Genomic DNA, 18,218 nt, shown 5'->3' with positions numbered 1-18,218 from the left:
AAATCCTCATGAAAAAAGTCTTACATAAATATTCCAGTGTTTTAATTATATATCTACAGCAGCACGGTCTCCCACCCAGGCTTGAGGAAGAAGAGCCCACACACAGCTGGGAGTTTAGACAGGCAGCAAGCGTTTTCGTCCATGCAAACCGGCCATCTGGACCGTCCCCACACGGCCCTTCTGGAGCCCGGCCGCGGCCTGCGTGGCAGCAAGGTGCAGGGCACACCACAGCCGCACATCTGAATGGGGGCCCAGCTGATACACACCAGCCAAATTTGTGAAGCTCGGAGGCAGCTATAAGAGCCAAATTTGACTTAATTCCAAAACATTTGTGGGCCTTCTGTTCACCTGGCCTCATAAGATATCATTAAGAATAGCTTTTCGAGATCCTCTGGTTACTTGCATCATATTGAACAGAAACATCCAGAAACACAATTCACGAGATGGAAATGCTCATGGGCCCACACAATTGTTTAGACAGGAAAGGCATCTAGAGGAGGATAATAACTGGGAAATTCATTTTTAAATAACAGCTAATAGTTACAATGCAGACTATGTGCCAGACACTGATCATTATGCTTCTCATACAAGTTAATCTTCACAGCAACAAAAATCTTAAGTTCCATTCACTCTCTAAGTCTGTTGAAAAAAAACATGCAAGGATAAAGAAGACGTGGTATATAAATGATGGAATATTACTCGGCAATCGAAAAGAATGAAATCTTGCCATTTGCAACAACGTGGATGGAATTAGAGTGTGTTATGCTAAGCGAAACTAGTCAGAGAAAGACAAATATCCTATGACTTCACTCATACGTGGAATTTAAGTTACAAAACAGATGCACATAAGGAAAAGGAAGCAAAAATAATATAAAAACAGGGAGGGGGACAAAACAGAAGAGACTCTAAAATACAGAGAACTGAGGGTTGCTGGAAGGGTTGTGGATGGGGGGATGGGCTAAATGGGCAAGAGGCATTAGGGAGGGTACCTGTTGGGATGAGCAGTGGGTGTTATGCATAGGGGATGAATCACTGGGTTCTACTCCTGAAATTATTACTGCACTATGTGCTAACTAACTTGGATGTAAATTAAAATAAATAAATAAGTAAGTAAATAAATAGGAATGGGAATTGGTGAAACACCCCAAGGGAAGATGCTCTTTAAAATAAATTCATTTAGGGGCGCCTGGGTGGCTCAGTCGGTTGAGCGTCCGACTTCGGCTCAGGTCACGATCTCGCGGTCCGTGAGTTCGAGCCCCGCGTCGAGCTCTGGGCTGACAGCTCGGAGCCTGGAGCCTGGAGCCTGCTTCGGATTCTGTGTCTCCCTCTCTCTCTGCCCCTCCCCCGTTCATGCTCTGTCTCTCTCTGTCTCAAAAATAAATAAACATTAAAAAAAATTTTTTTTAAATAAAATAAATTCATTTAAAAAATAAATACATAAAAATAAAAAATAAAAAACATTCAAAAGATAAGACTTTCCAAATGCAAAAGTAGAAACTAAGGGATGGGTATGTAATGACAGTATGATACTATATGGCATTAATTGTACTTACCATATGTAGGAGAGTTCTGGAATGGAAAGCTTTGATTTGGTGAAGAAGTTCTTGGCCACAGAACCTGCCAAGAAAGCCACTGTTTAAATAAATCATTAATTACTCATCTAGAGCAGCTTTTATAGTTACATGTAAATGAATCACCATTGTTTCATTCAGCAATTCCTACCATATAACAACAAACATAACACTTATTCATCAAAGCAACTATAAATCATATGACTAAAAACAACATATTAACAGCTTTTAAAAGAACATATAAATTAGGGGCGCCCTGGTCGCTCAGTTTGTTAAGTGTCCGGCTCTCAATTTCAGCTCAGGTCAGAATCTCACAGTTCATGAGAGGGAGCCCTGTGTCGGTCTCTGCATTGACAGTGCAAAGCCTGCTTGGGATACTTCCTCTCTCTCTTTCTCTCCTCTCCTCTCCTCTTCTCTCTCTCCCCCCTCCACCCTCCCTCTCAAAATAAATAAACTTAAAAAAAATAAAACAGAGCAAAAAGAAGAAAGTTAACACCATTAATCTCATCACACAAAGATAAAACAGACATTTTGGTAAAGACTTTGGTGAGATTTAAGATCTCTTGGTGGCTCTTTGAGAAACTTCCAGGAACCTCTTGCTACTTTCTTAAATTTTTTTTTTCTTTTTCAACGTTTTTTTAATTTATTTTTGGGACAGAGAGAGACAGAGCATGAACGGGGGAGGGGCAGAGAGAGAGGGAGACACAGAATCGGAAACTGGCTCCAGGCTCCGAGCCATCAGCCCAGAGCCTGACGTGGGGCTCGAACTCCCGGACCGCGAGATCGTGACCTGGCTGAAGTCGGACGCTTAACCGACTGCGCCACCCAGGCGCCCCAGCTACTTTCTTTATTCATCACAAATTTACCAGTATCAGTTGAAATCGGGTAATTCCATTTTACATGTTACACTGCTCCAGGTCCCAACTGCACTTAATGTTAGACGCATCCTTGTTGAGACAGAAATTTTTATGGCTAGACCCACCCTTATTGAGACAGAAATTTTTATGGTTTCAGCTCTCAGACCACTTTCAAAATTCAAAGGCCTCAATTCTAACACAAAGAACAGTTAAATCAAAGCCTCAAGCTCTAAGCCGATAAAGTCAAAAGTCCTTGGCAATCTCAAGGCTTCTAATTGGCCTTAAAACAACGGATTATAATGTATCCTAAAGCAGACTTATTTTCCTTTGATAGATTATTATGGATCAAAGGCAAAGTGCCCTACTAACCAATGAGCTTTCTCCCCAAAAGCATCCTGGAAATAATGCTGACATAGGATTGTTGGCCATCGACGTAGCCATCTTGTGTCAAACATTTGCAAGAAATGTCTTGAAAGCCTATTTACCAGCTATTTTATAGATATAAAGACATTCTATCCTCAACTCATTCTTCTTTTTCCCCCTTAATATCCTTTCTTCAAATCACACTAGGTCCAAACCCAAACAAGAGACTTGGCCTGGTCTTCAGACAGTACAGAGGGTGTTCTGCCATGGTGTCCCGAAGAGATTAGGTAGGGCCCGCCAGGAAGCTGACAGCTAACAAGTTCAGTTGTACCCTGGCTGCCGCCTGCCAGAGGAGGAAACTGATGAGAGCCCACGTGCTCCCTTCTTTTGGTGCTAAGAGAAGTTCCATCAGTGAACCAGAACCCTCACCCCAGCCCCACTCCCAGCCAACTTAGAAACCCCAAGCCAGCTCCCTTTCCTTGCCCTTTCCAGCCATTTTCAGACCTGCTGTGAAGCCTGATATGGCGCAAAAGAGAGAGAGGTGAGGCTTTAAAAAGCTGTCAGCAACCAGGGGCGCGTGGGTGGTGCAGTTGGTTAAGCGTCCGACTTCAGCCAGGTCACGATCTCGCGGTCCGTGAGTTCGAGCCCCGCATCAGGCTCTGGGCTGATGGCTCGGAGCCTGGAGCCTGTTTCCGATTCTGTGTCTCCCTCTCTCTCTGCCCCTCCCCCGTTCATGCTCTGTCTCTCTCTGTCCCAAAAAAATAAATAAACGTTGAAAAAAAAATTTTTTTTTAAATAAATAAATAAAAAATAAAAAGCTGTCAGCAACCAAACATCAAAATGTGGATTCAGACTTTTTACTGCAAGGAGTCTCTAAGTCCAGTTAAAACACACACACACACACACACACACACACACACACACACACACACACACACAGCTATATATAGCATTGATATATCAGTGATAAAATGTTAACATACTGAATATAGACCTTTAAAAAATAAAGACCAATAACACAATGTAAAAACAGAGCTATGACAGTTCACAGAAATAGAATCTAATTGGCTCTTTTTTTTTTTTTTTAAAGTAAACTCTACCCCAAGATGAGGCTTGAACTCACGGCCCCAAGATCAAGTCACACACTCTACCAACTAAGCCAGCCAAGCATCCCAATGGACTCTTAACCATATTTTTAAAAATTCAATATTCTTCATAAGAGTTCTATAAATTTGAACCAAACACAGGATTTCTTGTCTATCAAATGGAGGGAAAATACAAAAGTAGGTAAACATGTTGTGATAACAAGACTGTGGGAAAACGAGCATCTTTTACGATGCTGGTGCAATGACAACATGGCACAAGCCTAATGAAGGAGTGTTTTCCAATGTCTAGTAAAATCACACTACCCAAAGATACACTGACAAAAATAACAAAAATGAAGAAAGACATATGCAGAGGGCTATTCACAATGGAAATATGTATCATAGCAAAAGACTACAAATAATCCCAAAAGAGGACCAGTTAAATAAATGATTGCATATCACACAATCTAATAGTACACGACTATAAAAGGGGATGGGAAATATCTCTACATGCAACTATGGAATAATCATCAGGACATAGGGTTAAGTGGAACAAGCAAGGTGGAGAGAAGTACAAATACTATGCTATCATTTATCTAACAAAAGATGAGAGATAAGAATATACACATACACATACATATATGAATTTGCTTTTACTCTTAAAAACAGATAAACCATTAAAAAAGGAGCAAGAAAGGAAGAGAGGGGATAGGAACAGAAGCTAGACTTTGTTCATCATTTTTGTAGACTCAAATTCAGAACTGTGTAAAAATTTTATGTAAGTATAAAACTAAATTTCAAAAAGCACAATCCCTAAAAACTGAAATCAAAACAATTAAAACTGGGGGCATCTGGGTGGCTCAGTTGGTTAAGCATCCAACTTCAGCTCAGGTCATGATCTCGTGGCTCCTGAGTTGGAGCCCCATGGCGGGCTCTGTGCTGATAGCTCAGAGCCTGGAGCCTATTTCAGATTCTGTGTCTCCTTCTCTCTCTGCCCCTCCCCTGCTTTCTCTCTCTCTCTCTCTCTCTCTCAAAAATAAACATTAAAAAGCATTTTTTTAACAATTAAAACTGAAAAGAACAAAGTTGGAGAACTCCCACTTCCTAATTTTCAAACCTACTACAATACTCAAGACAGTGTGGTATTGGTTTTAGACTAGACAGTGGAAATCAGTGGAAAAATATTAACATCCAGAAACAAACCCTCACATTCATGGTAAACTAAATTTTGACTAGGATGCTAAAATAATTAAATCATGGAAAGAATCTTCCAACCCCCCCCCCAAAAAAATGGTGCCTGGACAACTGGATATCAACATGCAAAAGAATTTGAATTGAATTGAAATTTGAATACCTACCTCATATCATACACAAAAACACAAAAACTAACTCAAAATGGATCAAAGACCTAAAGATAAGAGATAAAACTCTAATATAACAGAGATATATAAACCCTCTAATATGAGATAAAACTCTAACAATACACCTTCTTAGAAGAAATATAAATTTTCATGACCTTGGATTAGTCAACGATCTCTTAGTTATGGCACCAAAAGCACAATCAACAACAACAAAAAATAGATAAGCTGGACATCAACAGAATTAAAAACGTATGTGCTTCAAAAGACACCACTAGGAAAATAAAAAGCCAAGCCATTGATTGGGAAAAAATATTTCCAAATCAAGTCTGATAAGGAACATGTATCGAGAATACAGGCATACCCCATTTTATTATGCTTCATTTTACTGCACTTGGCAAATACTGCATTTTTTACAAATTGAAGGTTTGTGGCATCCTTGTGTTGAGCAAGTCTATTGGTACCATTTTTCCAAAAGCCTTTGCTCGCTTCGGGTCTCTATCACATTTTGGTAATTCTTGCAATATTTCAAATTTTTGCATTATTATATTTGTTATGGTGATCCGTGATCAGTGATTACAACTCACAGAAAGCTCACAAGATGGTGAGCATATTACAGCAATAAATTATTTTTAGTTAAAATATGTATATTGGTTTTTTTTTAGATAACATGCTATTGCACACTTAACAGACTACAGTATAGCGTAAATATAACTTTTATATGCACTGGGAAACCAAAAAATTTATTTGACTTGCTTTATTGCAATATCCACTTTACGGCAGTGGTCTGGAACCAAACCCTCAATATTTCCGAGGTATACCTATACGGAGGAACTCTTACCGTTCAGTATTTATTTAAAATGGCAAAGGATGTGAATAGACATTTCCCCCAAACAAGATCTACAAAGGGCCAATAAGAACATGAAAAGATGTTCAATGTCACTATTCATCTGGGAAATACTAATCATAACCACAAAGAGATACTACTTCACATCCACTAGTGAGACAGGAGGGAGGAAGACAAGTTGACCAAAGCAAAGCCAATGTGGTTTTCGGCTGACCCTTAACCTAAAAGTCAGCAGGTAATAAAGAGAGTCACAAGATCTGACTCGTGGGAGACCATAAGACCCTACTCCCTCTGGCAGTAAAAGCCACAAAGGCCAGACATTCCTAAAATTGCTCCCTGTGGGTAATTTCACAACCGTAAGACAATGGAAAAACTAACCACTCAGTGTAAATGATAAACCCAAAACTAAAGAGTAAGCCCCTTCTTATATAGTCAACTAATTTAAAAACACATAAAACACTTTCTTAGATGCAAAGGCGGGGGGAGGGGGGGTCCTCTTCCTTACCTGAGAGAAGAGACAGCTATTTTGTCTGTGAAGTAGCTCCTTTCTTACTTCTATACTTAATAAATTCATGTCTCTTTCTCTAAACAGCCCACTCCTGAACTCTTTCTCACCCAAAGCCAAGAGACCCTCATGGCAAGGGGCCTGAGGCCCTCCCTCTTGGAGTCTCAGCCCATCTGGCATGACTAGGATGGCTGTAATCAAAAGACAAACAATAAGTGTCTGTGAGGATGTGGAGTAACCGGAACCCTCACATGCTGCTGGTGGCAACGCAAAACGATGCAGGCACCGTGCAACACAGTCTGACTGGTCTTCCGATGATTAAACACAGAGTTACCATATGGTCCAGCAATTCCACCCTGGGCTATACATTTAAGAGAAATCAAAACATACATGCACACACCAAAAAAGTGCACACGAATGTTCACAGCAGCATTATTCTTAATCGCCAAGAAGTGGAAACAACCCAAATCAAATGCCCGTCAACTGATGAATAAATAAAATGTAGTATATCTACACAGTGGAAATTATTCAGCCATAAACAGCAGTGAAGTTCAATGAAGTTCTAGCACACAGTACAACCTGGATAAACCTTAAAAATATTATGCTAAGTGAAAGAAGTCACACACAAAAGACCACACATTATACGATTTCATTTATAGGAAAAGCCCAAAATAGGCAAAACTATAGAGAGAAAAAGTAGTTTAATCATTATGGAGGGCTAGGAGGGAGAGAAGGAGTGGGGAATAATTGCTAATAAGCAGGTGGTTTGTTGGGAGGTAATGAAAGTGTTCTAAATTTAGATTGTGAATATATTCTGTAAACACTAAAACCACTGAACTGTACACTTTACAGGAGTGAATTTTATGGTATGCTAATCTCAATAAAGTTGATTTTTAAAAGAGGCATCACCTAGCTGCAATATATGAACCCCTCTGACCTCGAACAAATTCAACTATTTTTAAGGCACTGGTGAGACAACCAGGGAAACAAAGACTTGGGGACATTAAGGAAACATGTTTTGCATTTTTTTTAATGTGTGCCCATGGATTGCAGTTATGTTTTTAAAAGAGGTCTTTCTTATCATTCAAGATACATCCTGAAACATTTTCAAATGAAACGATCTGGTAATGGCTTCAAACTCATCTGCGCTGACAGAGTATATATAGACAAAACAAAATCACTGGTGCTGTGTAATAGGTACATAGGGATTCATTATACTAGCCACTCTAGCTGTATCCGTACTTGAAATTCTGCAAAATAAAAAGGTTAAAAGAAAATAAAAACACTCCTAAGAGCTACCATCTGTATTTGTCTAATTATTCGCATACATTGTGAAGAAAGTCACTTAAGCAGCGGGTAAGGTCAGCAAATGGTCAATGTGGGTTTCTGCTTATTTTTTTTAAGCCATGTTGTCAACATTAATTTGCTCTACCTACAATATTGTGCTTTCAATAAAGCTTTTACCAACCAATCAGAAATGATGTCTGAATTTGTACAAGTATATTTCAATTACACACCTTATTTCTCGAGAGAAAATTAGTCTTAGTCCACATTCAGTATGTCAGGTTACAATTATGGAGGGCATACTGCTATTCTTCAAAATTGAACTATAAAAAAAAAGTTTTATGAATTTTTCTTCCAGGCTCTACTATTTCACTGTTTGTTTAGTCTTCAGCCCAGTAAAACATAGGCACACAGGAATTAAACCAATTTGTCTCAGTTTGAATTTTACAGGAGAAATCAATGGGAATACATATTTTGAAGACAACCCAGAAGAACAGACATGTGGACATAAAACTGCTGGCCAATTTTCCTCCTGTATTTTAATTTCTCTCAGAAAACCCCGAGGTAAAAGACTTGAGCCAAAGGAAACAAGCATGAATTTGGACTTCTAAAGCGTACATGACATAAAGAGACTTGTGGCGCTAACTCTTTAGAAGGCCATGCTACATCTTGGCTCTAATATGAAGAAGCAATTAAAGGTGTCACCTTGGTGCCACAGTCTATCATTTCAAGAAGTGCCCCAGCTAATAAGGCACAGGTCTAGACCAGGTTCCCCCAAATTCCATTTAACCTCTTCGAAACAGAAATGTAATTTTCTAAATGTCATTGCCAAGTATTTTTCTGCATGGCTTATAGTTGATAAGAAATTCAATCTTAGAGGAAAACAAACTGGAATCACAAAAAGCTGTCACATTCGTTTTGTGTGGACTCTTTCTCAAGATGTGTACTGTTATGTGTGTGAGACAATGATCTGGGACCCAGGTCTTCACCCATCAGACTCCATTACCTGAAATGAAGGAGCTCGGGTCAGGCTGAAGGGATCGGAACTGATTGACATAGTACTCGCGCTGTTCTTCTGTTATCCTCCAGGGTTCATCTGGGTAATTACTGTTGTTATCCTGCGGTTCTCTCTCCACGGAAAAGGACTTTATAAAAAATAAATATGCAAATGCTCAGAGAATTTGTCTTTAGCGAAATGAAGTAGAAATATTAAACGTCAGTAAAAGTTACGCATTATACTTATTTTTTCCTCAAGAGAATAAACACCTTGTAACTAGGACGTAATGAGAACATAAACTTCTGAGGGGCAGACAGCATGCTTTATACGTTTCTTTGTATACCTCAAAGTTGTTAATAGGACTGAGCATGAAATACTGAGTACTTGGTGAGGGACAAAAGTTTTTCCAATGTGATGAAGAGAGAGTAAAAAGGACGATCATTCTTTTCTTTTCAATTTTTTTTAATGTTTTATTTATTTTTTGACAGCAAGAGACAGAGTGTGAGTGGGGGAGGGGCAGAGAGAGAGGGAGACACAGGATCTGAAGCAGGCTCCAGGCTCTGAGCTGTCAGCACAGAGCCCGATGTGGGGCTCGAACCCAGGAGCTGTGAGATCATGACCTGAGCCGAATGAAGTCGGACGCTTAACCGACGAGCCACCCAGGTGCCCCAAAAGGATGATCATTCTTACCTTCAAATATTCACCACATTTTTACCCTTTCAGATTAGCTGAGTAGACAGCAATCTAGATTCCTTTTAAACCATTTTTAAAAATCTACAAAAGCTATAACCACGTCATCTTTTTTCTGAGGCATTCCCGGTGTATAAATCTGGGAATCCAAAGTTCCAATTCCAATGCCACCTCCGCAGGTCCTACTCGAGTGGCAAGTGAGGATCACAGAACCTCTCGTTCTGCATTTGTGAACTGGGAATAATGCTCCGAAACGGAACTAGGTAGAGAACAACCACTCCTGACCACAGCAAACAGGATGACACAACCAGGGGTGCATCCGACCTGCCACTAGGGGGCATGCAAGGCAAATTTGAGGATTTAAGGATACAGACAACCGGAAAAGTAGTTCAGGAGAACACAAGACTATAAGAGGCAATGAGGAAAGAAGCACAAGTGGTTCCATCCCTCCCATCCACCCTAAGGCTAAGGAGCTACTTGCCAAGGGCCACCTCCATGGAACCAAGAGGTGAACACAAGCAACGTGAGCCTTAAGGACAAAACCAGACTAGGAAAGAAGAGATATTACTGCTAATAAAGCCGCCTGCTTCTGAACACACTATCAAGAAATTAAACATTAGGAGAGCATTCTACTCACTATCCCTAGAAAAGACATCCAACCATCTCTGCACCCTTCCTCCCACCCCAACACACACACCCCCCACCCCAGCAAGTAATTCTTCCCAGGGACACCCAGCTCTCCTCTCCTCTGGGGCCTCTCAGAGAGGAAATGAGATTATAAAATGTTGAGCTGTGATATAACCTTGAGATGTCATCTTTAAAGTTTTCATTTAACAGGTGAATTTCCACTAAATGTAAATCAAACCATTTTTTTTTAATTTTTTTTTCAACGTTTATTTATTTTTGGGACAGAGAGAGACAGAGCATGAACGGGGGAGGGGCAGAGAGAGAGGGAGACACAGAACCGGAAACAGGCTCCAGGCTCTGAGCCATCAGCTCAGAGCCTGACGCGGGGCTCAAACTCACAGACCGCGAGATCGTGACCTGGCTGAAGTCGGACGCTTAACCGACTGCGCCACCCAGGCGCCCCAGTCAAACCATTTTTAAATGCCCCCCGAAGCCACTGATCATTAGTTAATACCCTAAATTCATAGAATGCTTTCGAATTTACCAAGGACTATACACACCTATCTCATCTGAGCATCTCAAAACCTCTGAAAAGTAGACATAGCAGGTATTATTATCCTTTTGCCAGATGAAGGAATGAAGACTCAAAGAACTCAAGGGATGAGCGCATATCCTTCATTATTTTCCATCAGCATCAATGCATTACTGCAGTCAGCAAGTAACTGCCCTCCACTTTATCTATTGTTCAAAATCAGCCTACTCCGTATCAGGACTTTTCTAAATTGGGCTGCTTCCAAATTGTTTTCAGAAACCCCTAACATCCCAGTAATAATACAAATAAAGCAAGAAAGGCCACAATTCAGTCTAAGCACCCAGTGGACCACACAATTTTCCAAAACACTCCCACCAAATTCAAGGGCTCCACACTAGCACTTTCTGAACATGCCCATATGACCAGGTTCCAGGGGCAAAACCCAAGGTAGAGGGCGTTGGCATGCAACAGATTGGGTTCCTGGCCAAATTACAATGTGTAGAGCTCCCGGGAATGCTGCCCTTCTGGGTAGCACTGAAAGAAACAGCTGGAATAAAGGTATCTATCTAAAAAGCTGGGCACGGACCGGACACAAGAACAGATGTTTACGAGTGAACAATTAAGCGGACAGAGATGGTTCACGAACCCGGTAGGACACGGTTGGAGAGCTCTACCCACTGCCACCCTGCAAAGGAAGGCACAGAAATCTCTGTGCTGGGTGTTGGCCGCTGCATTCCTTGATTCTGACACAGAAGCTACTATTTCCCTACCATACACTCCTTTCCACCTGGAACTGAAGCTGCCGTATCCAGTTGTTGTTATGTGAGCCCACGTTTGTTCTTTCTCCAACCCCAGGACCACCTGCTCACTCTATTTCCTCTCCCACATTATCTCACTCCTGACTGGCATCAGTAGCCTCTTAGCAGGTGTCAAGTCTATTCTGCCAGCAGGAAGCAGGAACAGACAGGAGAAGTGATGATTCCTCTGCTCAAAAGCATACAGAGACGACTTGTTGCCTAATTTAAAAAATGTACCTCCTCCACGCAGCCTTCAGGGTCCTTACAATTCCTCCTCCTCCTTGCTCACTCTCAGCAGGCATCTGCTCACTCTTCGTAGGTCAGATGTGTACCTTCTTCCCAGCCCATCCTTTTTCTGATCTCAGCCTATTATCCCCAGCCTCTGAGCCTATTACTCAAGTCCCAGTGCCCCCAAGGGCCCGCCAATGTACCTGCCAGGCCCACAGCTACTGCAGACAGCACTGCCCATCCCCCAGCTCTGACACAAAGGCGGGCCTGGCGGTTATGTGTGTACCATGACACCCAGCTCACACCTGCTCTTGCCCAACTGAGTCCAAGGAAGCAGGAGTGGGCACACAGTTTCTGGCCTCTGGGATGCTGTTGCATAGAAAGCTCTACTCTAGCAAGGAAAACTTCAGCCGTATGCTCATTACCCACACCCCATCATTACCCACACCACCCATTACGGGGGGTGTGGATAAGAAATATGAAGATCAGGGGCGCCTGGGTGGCGCAGTTGGTTGAGCGTCCAACTTCAGCCAGGTCGCGATCTCGCGGTCCGTGAGTTTGGGCCCTGCGTCGGGCTCTGGGCTGATGGCTCGGAGCCTGGAGCCTGTTTCCGGTTCTGTGTCTCCCTCTCTCTCTGCCCCTCCCCCGTTCATGCTCTGTCTCTCTCTGTCCCAAGGATAAATAAACGTTGAAAAAAAAAATTAAAAAAAAAAAAAGAAATATGAAGATCAACAAGCACAGAAAGCAGACCCTGAGCAGATACAGAGAGGCCATGAGGCACAGTGACAGCCAGAACCAGCAGAAGCAGAACCCGTGAGGTAGAGAAGTATGAAAAAGAAAAGGAGGGGAGGATGGCGGTTGGCAGCCAAAAGATAAGCGGACAGTGAAGAAAACTCAAGGAGACTAGGGCAAGTCCTGTTAATGGCAAAACAAGCACAAATAACCAAGAACTCCCACTCCTCTGGACCAGTGGGCCACTCTCTGTCTCTCATTTCTTAGATTCGTGAGAACTCCAACCCTCCTCCATTTCAAGAAGACTTAAGCTGGCAAGGAGAGTTCCTGCTCCCTCAAACCAAGAAGGCCTCACAACAAGGAGAGAGGGCATATGAACACTGTATAACCTGTGCAGAACACAGTGTGGCCCTCCTCCTGACTTGCACTAAATGTGTTCACCTACCCCCATTCTCTTTCCCCTTGCTTCCCGCTGCATGGTTTTAACTGATTTAATAAACCGAGTAATTAGCCATCTTTAAAAATATGAATTCTTGTAAGTGCCACACAGTGTGAACATTTCAAGTGCTCTTGAATATCATCACTCGGGTTTCAACCTGGAGGACCACAACTGTATCATGTACTCCTTTATTCTATGTACAGTCATTAGCAGGTACATCACAGATACCAAAGAGCAGTGTGAGATCCACTGACTGATGCACTTTAGTAAGTTCAGGTGTATGTCTTATATTAAAAGAGGTGCAGAAATACTACTCTGTGCTGTGCCTAATGAAAGAAAACCTAGGAATCTATTTCATACTTAAAGTTTCAGATCTATCAAAAGAAGTCCATGTCTATCTTCCTGTAGTTCGTCCATGGTCTCTGATCTCTACGGGGAGTTCTCACGTTCCATATCCATTAAGTGAGTGTTTCAGGGACAGGTGAAGGTATATGGAAGGGGTAGATGACATTCCACATATTCTTAGGCTGAAACAGTCTAAAAGAAAGCTGATCTACAAGAAGCAAAATGATTTGAACTTTGCTGCAGGAGGTGATCTACTCATTCATTCATTCAACAGATACCTACTGATCATTAAGTATATTTCAGACACTAGAGATTCTGGCTACCCTGCTGGGCCAACAGGTTCTTTTTTTTCAAGGGAGGCTAGAGTTTAACCAGGGAGAAAGACAAACAGGCAATCTCAAAAACAGTGAAGGGTAGTCTAGAACTTTTCTACTCAAAGTACAGTCTCCAGACCACCCACATCAACATCACCTGAGGACTTACTAGAAACAGAGAACCTTGGGCTCTACCCTACGTCTGGTGAATCATAAAGTTCCAGAGTAGGACCCAGGAATCTGTGGTGTAACAAGCCCTCTAGATGATATGAAGCACACTAAAGTTTGAGAAGCCAGGCCATAGAACAAGCAGGGCAAGACAAACAAAAGGAATAGCATTTGTCAAAACTCCAAAAAATGAGAGAAGATGGCCATCTTCTGAAATTAGCTCAGTGGGCTACACGTAGAGAGAAAAGATTGCTGGTACAAAGCGGATGTTAGTGGAGTTGCCTCAAGGTGCTCCAGACAGAAAGCAAGGCCCAGATCATGAAGGCCCAGGTTGAGAGGTACAGACTGTATCTAGAGGCAATAGGAAGCCACAGATAAGTATTAAACAGGACAATGAAATAATCAGATGTCAGTTACAGAAATATCACTTCAGCGAGGAGAATGGAAGGGGAAACACTAAAGGCAGGAAGACAAGTTAAGGCCACATGAGCAACCCTGGCCAGAGGTCAAGATGGGCCAGAGTTAGGGAGAGGATGAGAGGAGTCAGGGAGGAAAAAGCCATACGGCCATGACCAGAGGAAGGCTCACTCCAGCAGTGAGATGGCAGCTAAGGACCCCTCTGTCAGCGGCTCGAAGGCCATCTTGCTGCAGGACCCAGATATCTGCACGCAACATCTCCAAACGAACCCACAAGTCAAGTGAAACAATGGGCACAACTTGACAAAGGTCTGAGAAGTCAGCCACCTAAGAGAGAATGTCGAACTGCAAAGGCTGGAAGCACGGAGAAATGGGGGTGGATAAGCTACGGAGCCTCGGGCTCCCAAGCAGAAGCCAGAACCAGGCAAAGCTCCACTCATGCACGCACCCTAGGAGGCCTCTCCCAGTTCAACTCCAGCGGTTCTGTTGGCTGGGTGGAGATATTTGCGAGTTGGTGCCAATTTTGAGCTCTGCCAGCGTTTTTAAGAAAAAATAAAAGGAGAGAGAAACCTTCCACATCTGTCTGCTTAAGCCACATACATATGGTCCATTATGCAGTTTCTCTAGACACAGGAGAATTAGATTTGCTTGTATTTAAAACATTCAAACCCTTCGTTTCGTTTCAAGTGAAATGCAAATATTTGGCACTACAAGTTATTATCTCCGGGGAAAACAGGCTGTTTATAATGAAAGAGACTTCAAAAGACTCATTAAAAAGTAATACTATTAATAAAATCCCAAAAGGTGGCATTTACCCCTGAAGTATCTTAAAAATCAAGCACAGTTGAATAACATGAATTGCAAGGAGGCATTACAGGGAGAATTTACAAAGGGCGTGTATATTGTTTCAACCACAGAACATTTCTGTTCAGAATATAATCTCACCCTGGAGGCATCCTGTAAGTGCTGCCCAAGAGTCCAGCCATTTTTCACCTGAGGATGCAATGATCTCATGCCAGTGTCCTTCTGGTACCTCGGTAAACAAACCATCTGGAGTAGCAAAAGTTCATACAAAGCCCACAGTGAATATGTGAGAACACCTCACCTACTGACAATATTTTGGAAAGAAGATGGCCATAGTGCAACCACTGATCAAAACACGATTTCATGAGCAAAGATGTGAGAAGACTCAATCACTCAATCACCCCTAATGAGAAACAATGGCTAACAGGCTGGTGAGACCAGATGATAGCCCGAGTGAATACTGATCTGCCTAAGGAAAGATCACGGCCACTGATCAGCCACGGGGCTGAGGCAAAAGAAGAGTTATAGAGGCAAATGACAGCCACGCTGATAGGTGGGATCATGGCAGCTGTCCTCCGATCATTTACACCACACGAGGCCTGGTACAGAAGTATCAGTGAGTGGCTGTGGTTGCCCACCCCACAATGACATGTTCTACCACACCCCCTGCAGTGAGCTGCAGCCACATGACTGAGTTCTAGCCAATGCAATGTGAGCACCAGTGACCTGCGCCATTTCCACATACGGTTAGCACCCTGTGGCACTCTATGCTAGTCCACAAGGGCCGCTGCATGGGGGATGGCACAGTGAAAGGACAGAAGGAGCACTGCTGCCTGAATCACCATGGGGAAGAAAGCTGCCTACCAATCTGTTAGAGGAGTGAGAAATACACCGACGCACTGAAATCATTAAAATGTGGGGCATATTTGCATAGCAGCTGTTAGTCGAACTATCCTTCAAGCAAGGCCCAGAGAAAAGGCAGGCCTGCCCCATCTCAGTGGCACAGCCATTCCTGCAGTGACAATGGAAGGATGAGGCTTTGTTTTGTAATCTGACCACCTAAAGACAGGAGACAATTCTGAGCCCACACAACTTTATAACTTGTCCCCGTAGATGACCTATAGGGACAGCAAGAGTGTGGATGCAGCCATCTTTCTATGTCTGGTTAATAGGAATTTATCTTTTGTGGGTTTGAAGGAGGCTCCCAGGGAAGATGTACAGAGTAAAAAGAAGAGAGAGGTAGGGTAAAGCTGTGGGAAAACTATTAAATGAGGAACAAAGTAAAGGAGATGGAACTCAACAATTTTGTTTCGAACATTCAACCGGTTCCCCTGTATGATACCCTACAATCCTATTTATATTCTGTCTCCCACCCCGCTCTCACTATAATAAAAGGTCGATGAGGGTGGGAAAATTGGTCTATTCTGATCACCGCTATATCGCCAGCACCTAGAAAAGTACCTATGCTCAATAAATGTCTATTCAATGAATGAACAAGTAACTGGACAAATGGTCAACTCCAATCCAGAGACAGAAAGGTTAACCTGAGCTCTCTCTCCTATGATGATGAGAGCCGAACTTTATATGCATTTACCAAATAATGTCGCCTAACAGTGTAAAGGCTGGGCCCTCTTCCTGACCTATGAAATGAGAAGGAAAAAATTCTCTTTTTTTCTTTTTCTTTTGAGATAGTTATAGATTCACAGGAAGTTGCAATAAATAACTTCTGGTTCTGCCTATAGAGACGTTAGTTAAAATTAAATCCTAACAGAGCAATTTAACCTTATCAGTTTCTTCATGGAAATAAATCCATAAAGATGCAAAACTCGCTCAGGGATCTAATTTCAACAGCTTAGGAGGTTGATTGCTAAAGTGTAGGAATCTGAATCTAATGAGCAACACAGAGTTGCTGCTTATTAAGATAAACTAAATTTTAAAAGTAATCACCATAGACATAGTGCTTTGCTAATTAGGTGCCAGGCATTATAAGCATCCAATACATGTGACCTGTTTTCATCTTCACAAAACCCTGTGAACTGGATTCTGTTATTTCCATATTGCAGAACAGGAAACTGAGGATTAGGGAAGGGAAGTGACTTACCAAGATCACACATATATATTAAAATGGTAAAGCCAGAACATGAGCAGAGTTGTCTGTACTCTTTCTTAATCAGCAAGCCCTATGGCTCTCCCTGTCTTATCCATCTATCCTGTAACATTACCATTTCCTTTTAAGAAACACCCTTACAGGGGGCGCTGGGTGGCTCGGTCGGTTGAGCATCCAACCTCAGTTCAGGTCAAGATCTCACAGTTCATGAGTTCAAGCCCCACATCGGGCTCCCTGCTGTCAGTGTGGAGCCTGCTTCAGATCCTGTCTCCCTCTCTCTCTGCCCCTCCCCCACTAGTACTCACTCACTCTCTCTCAAAAATAATGAACATTTTAAAAATCAACCTCACTACTCTGAAAACTATAAAACGCTGACAAAAGAAATTCAAGATGATGCAAAGAAAAGGAAAAATATTCCATGCTCATGGGAAGAACAAATACTGCTAAAATGTCTATACTACCCAAAGCAACCTACAGATTTAATGCAATCCCTATCGAAATGCCAACAGCATTTTCTGCAGAGCTACAAAAAAACAATCCTAAAATTTGTATGGAGCCACAAAGACCCTGACTAGTCAAAGCAATCTCGAAAAAGAAAACTGGAGGTATCATAATTCCAGACTTCAAGTTATATTACAAAGCAGGAATAAGTAAAACAGTATGGTAATAACATAAACATAGACAAATGATCAGTGGAATAGAATAGAAAATCCAGAAATAAACCCATAATTAGATGGTCAATTAGTCTTTTACAAAGGAGGAAAGAATATACAATGGGAAAAAGACAGTCTCCTCAACAAATGGTGTTGAAAAAACCGGACAGCTACATGCAAAAGAATGAAACTCAACCATTTTCTTTCACCATACACAAAAACAAACTCAAAATGGATTCAAGACTTAAAACGTAAGACCTGAAACCACAAAAATCCTAGAACAGAACACAGGCAGTAACTTCTCTGACAGCAGCCACAGTAGTATTTTTCTAGACAGGTCTCCTGAGGCAAGGGAAATAAAAGCAAAAGTAAACTACCATGACTACATCAAAATAAAAAGTTTCTGCACAGCAAAGGAAACCATCAACAAAACCAAAAGGCAACCTACAGAATGGGAGAAAATATTTGCAAATGATATATCCAATGAGGGGTTAATGT

General features: G+C 41.9%; 1 protein-coding gene across 9 annotated transcripts in view; it reads right to left on the bottom strand.

Annotated features, from left to right (window-relative positions):
* REPS2 (RALBP1 associated Eps domain containing 2) overlaps positions 1 to 18,218 on the bottom strand; it is a 214,598-nt gene that overhangs the window by 105,075 nt on the left and 91,305 nt on the right. For all 9 annotated transcript variants that reach the window (XR_007148970.1, XM_047844132.1, XM_047844135.1 and 6 more), the window contains 2 exons: positions 8,877 to 9,015; positions 1,554 to 1,617 (listed from right to left, as the gene is read on the bottom strand). Coding sequence is in view for 8 of the 9 variants with exons in the window: in XM_047844132.1 (XP_047700088.1) it covers positions 1,554 to 1,617; positions 8,877 to 9,015 (203 nt within the window). In the remaining variant the exon portion in view is untranslated. The remainder of the gene's footprint in view (positions 1 to 1,553; positions 1,618 to 8,876; positions 9,016 to 18,218) is intronic.

This window comes from Prionailurus viverrinus, chromosome X (assembly GCF_022837055.1).
Source record: "Prionailurus viverrinus isolate Anna chromosome X, UM_Priviv_1.0, whole genome shotgun sequence".
In the NCBI taxonomy this organism is placed as follows: domain Eukaryota; kingdom Metazoa; phylum Chordata; class Mammalia; order Carnivora; family Felidae; genus Prionailurus; species Prionailurus viverrinus.
This window is presented reverse-complemented; position numbering and strand designations above follow the sequence as displayed.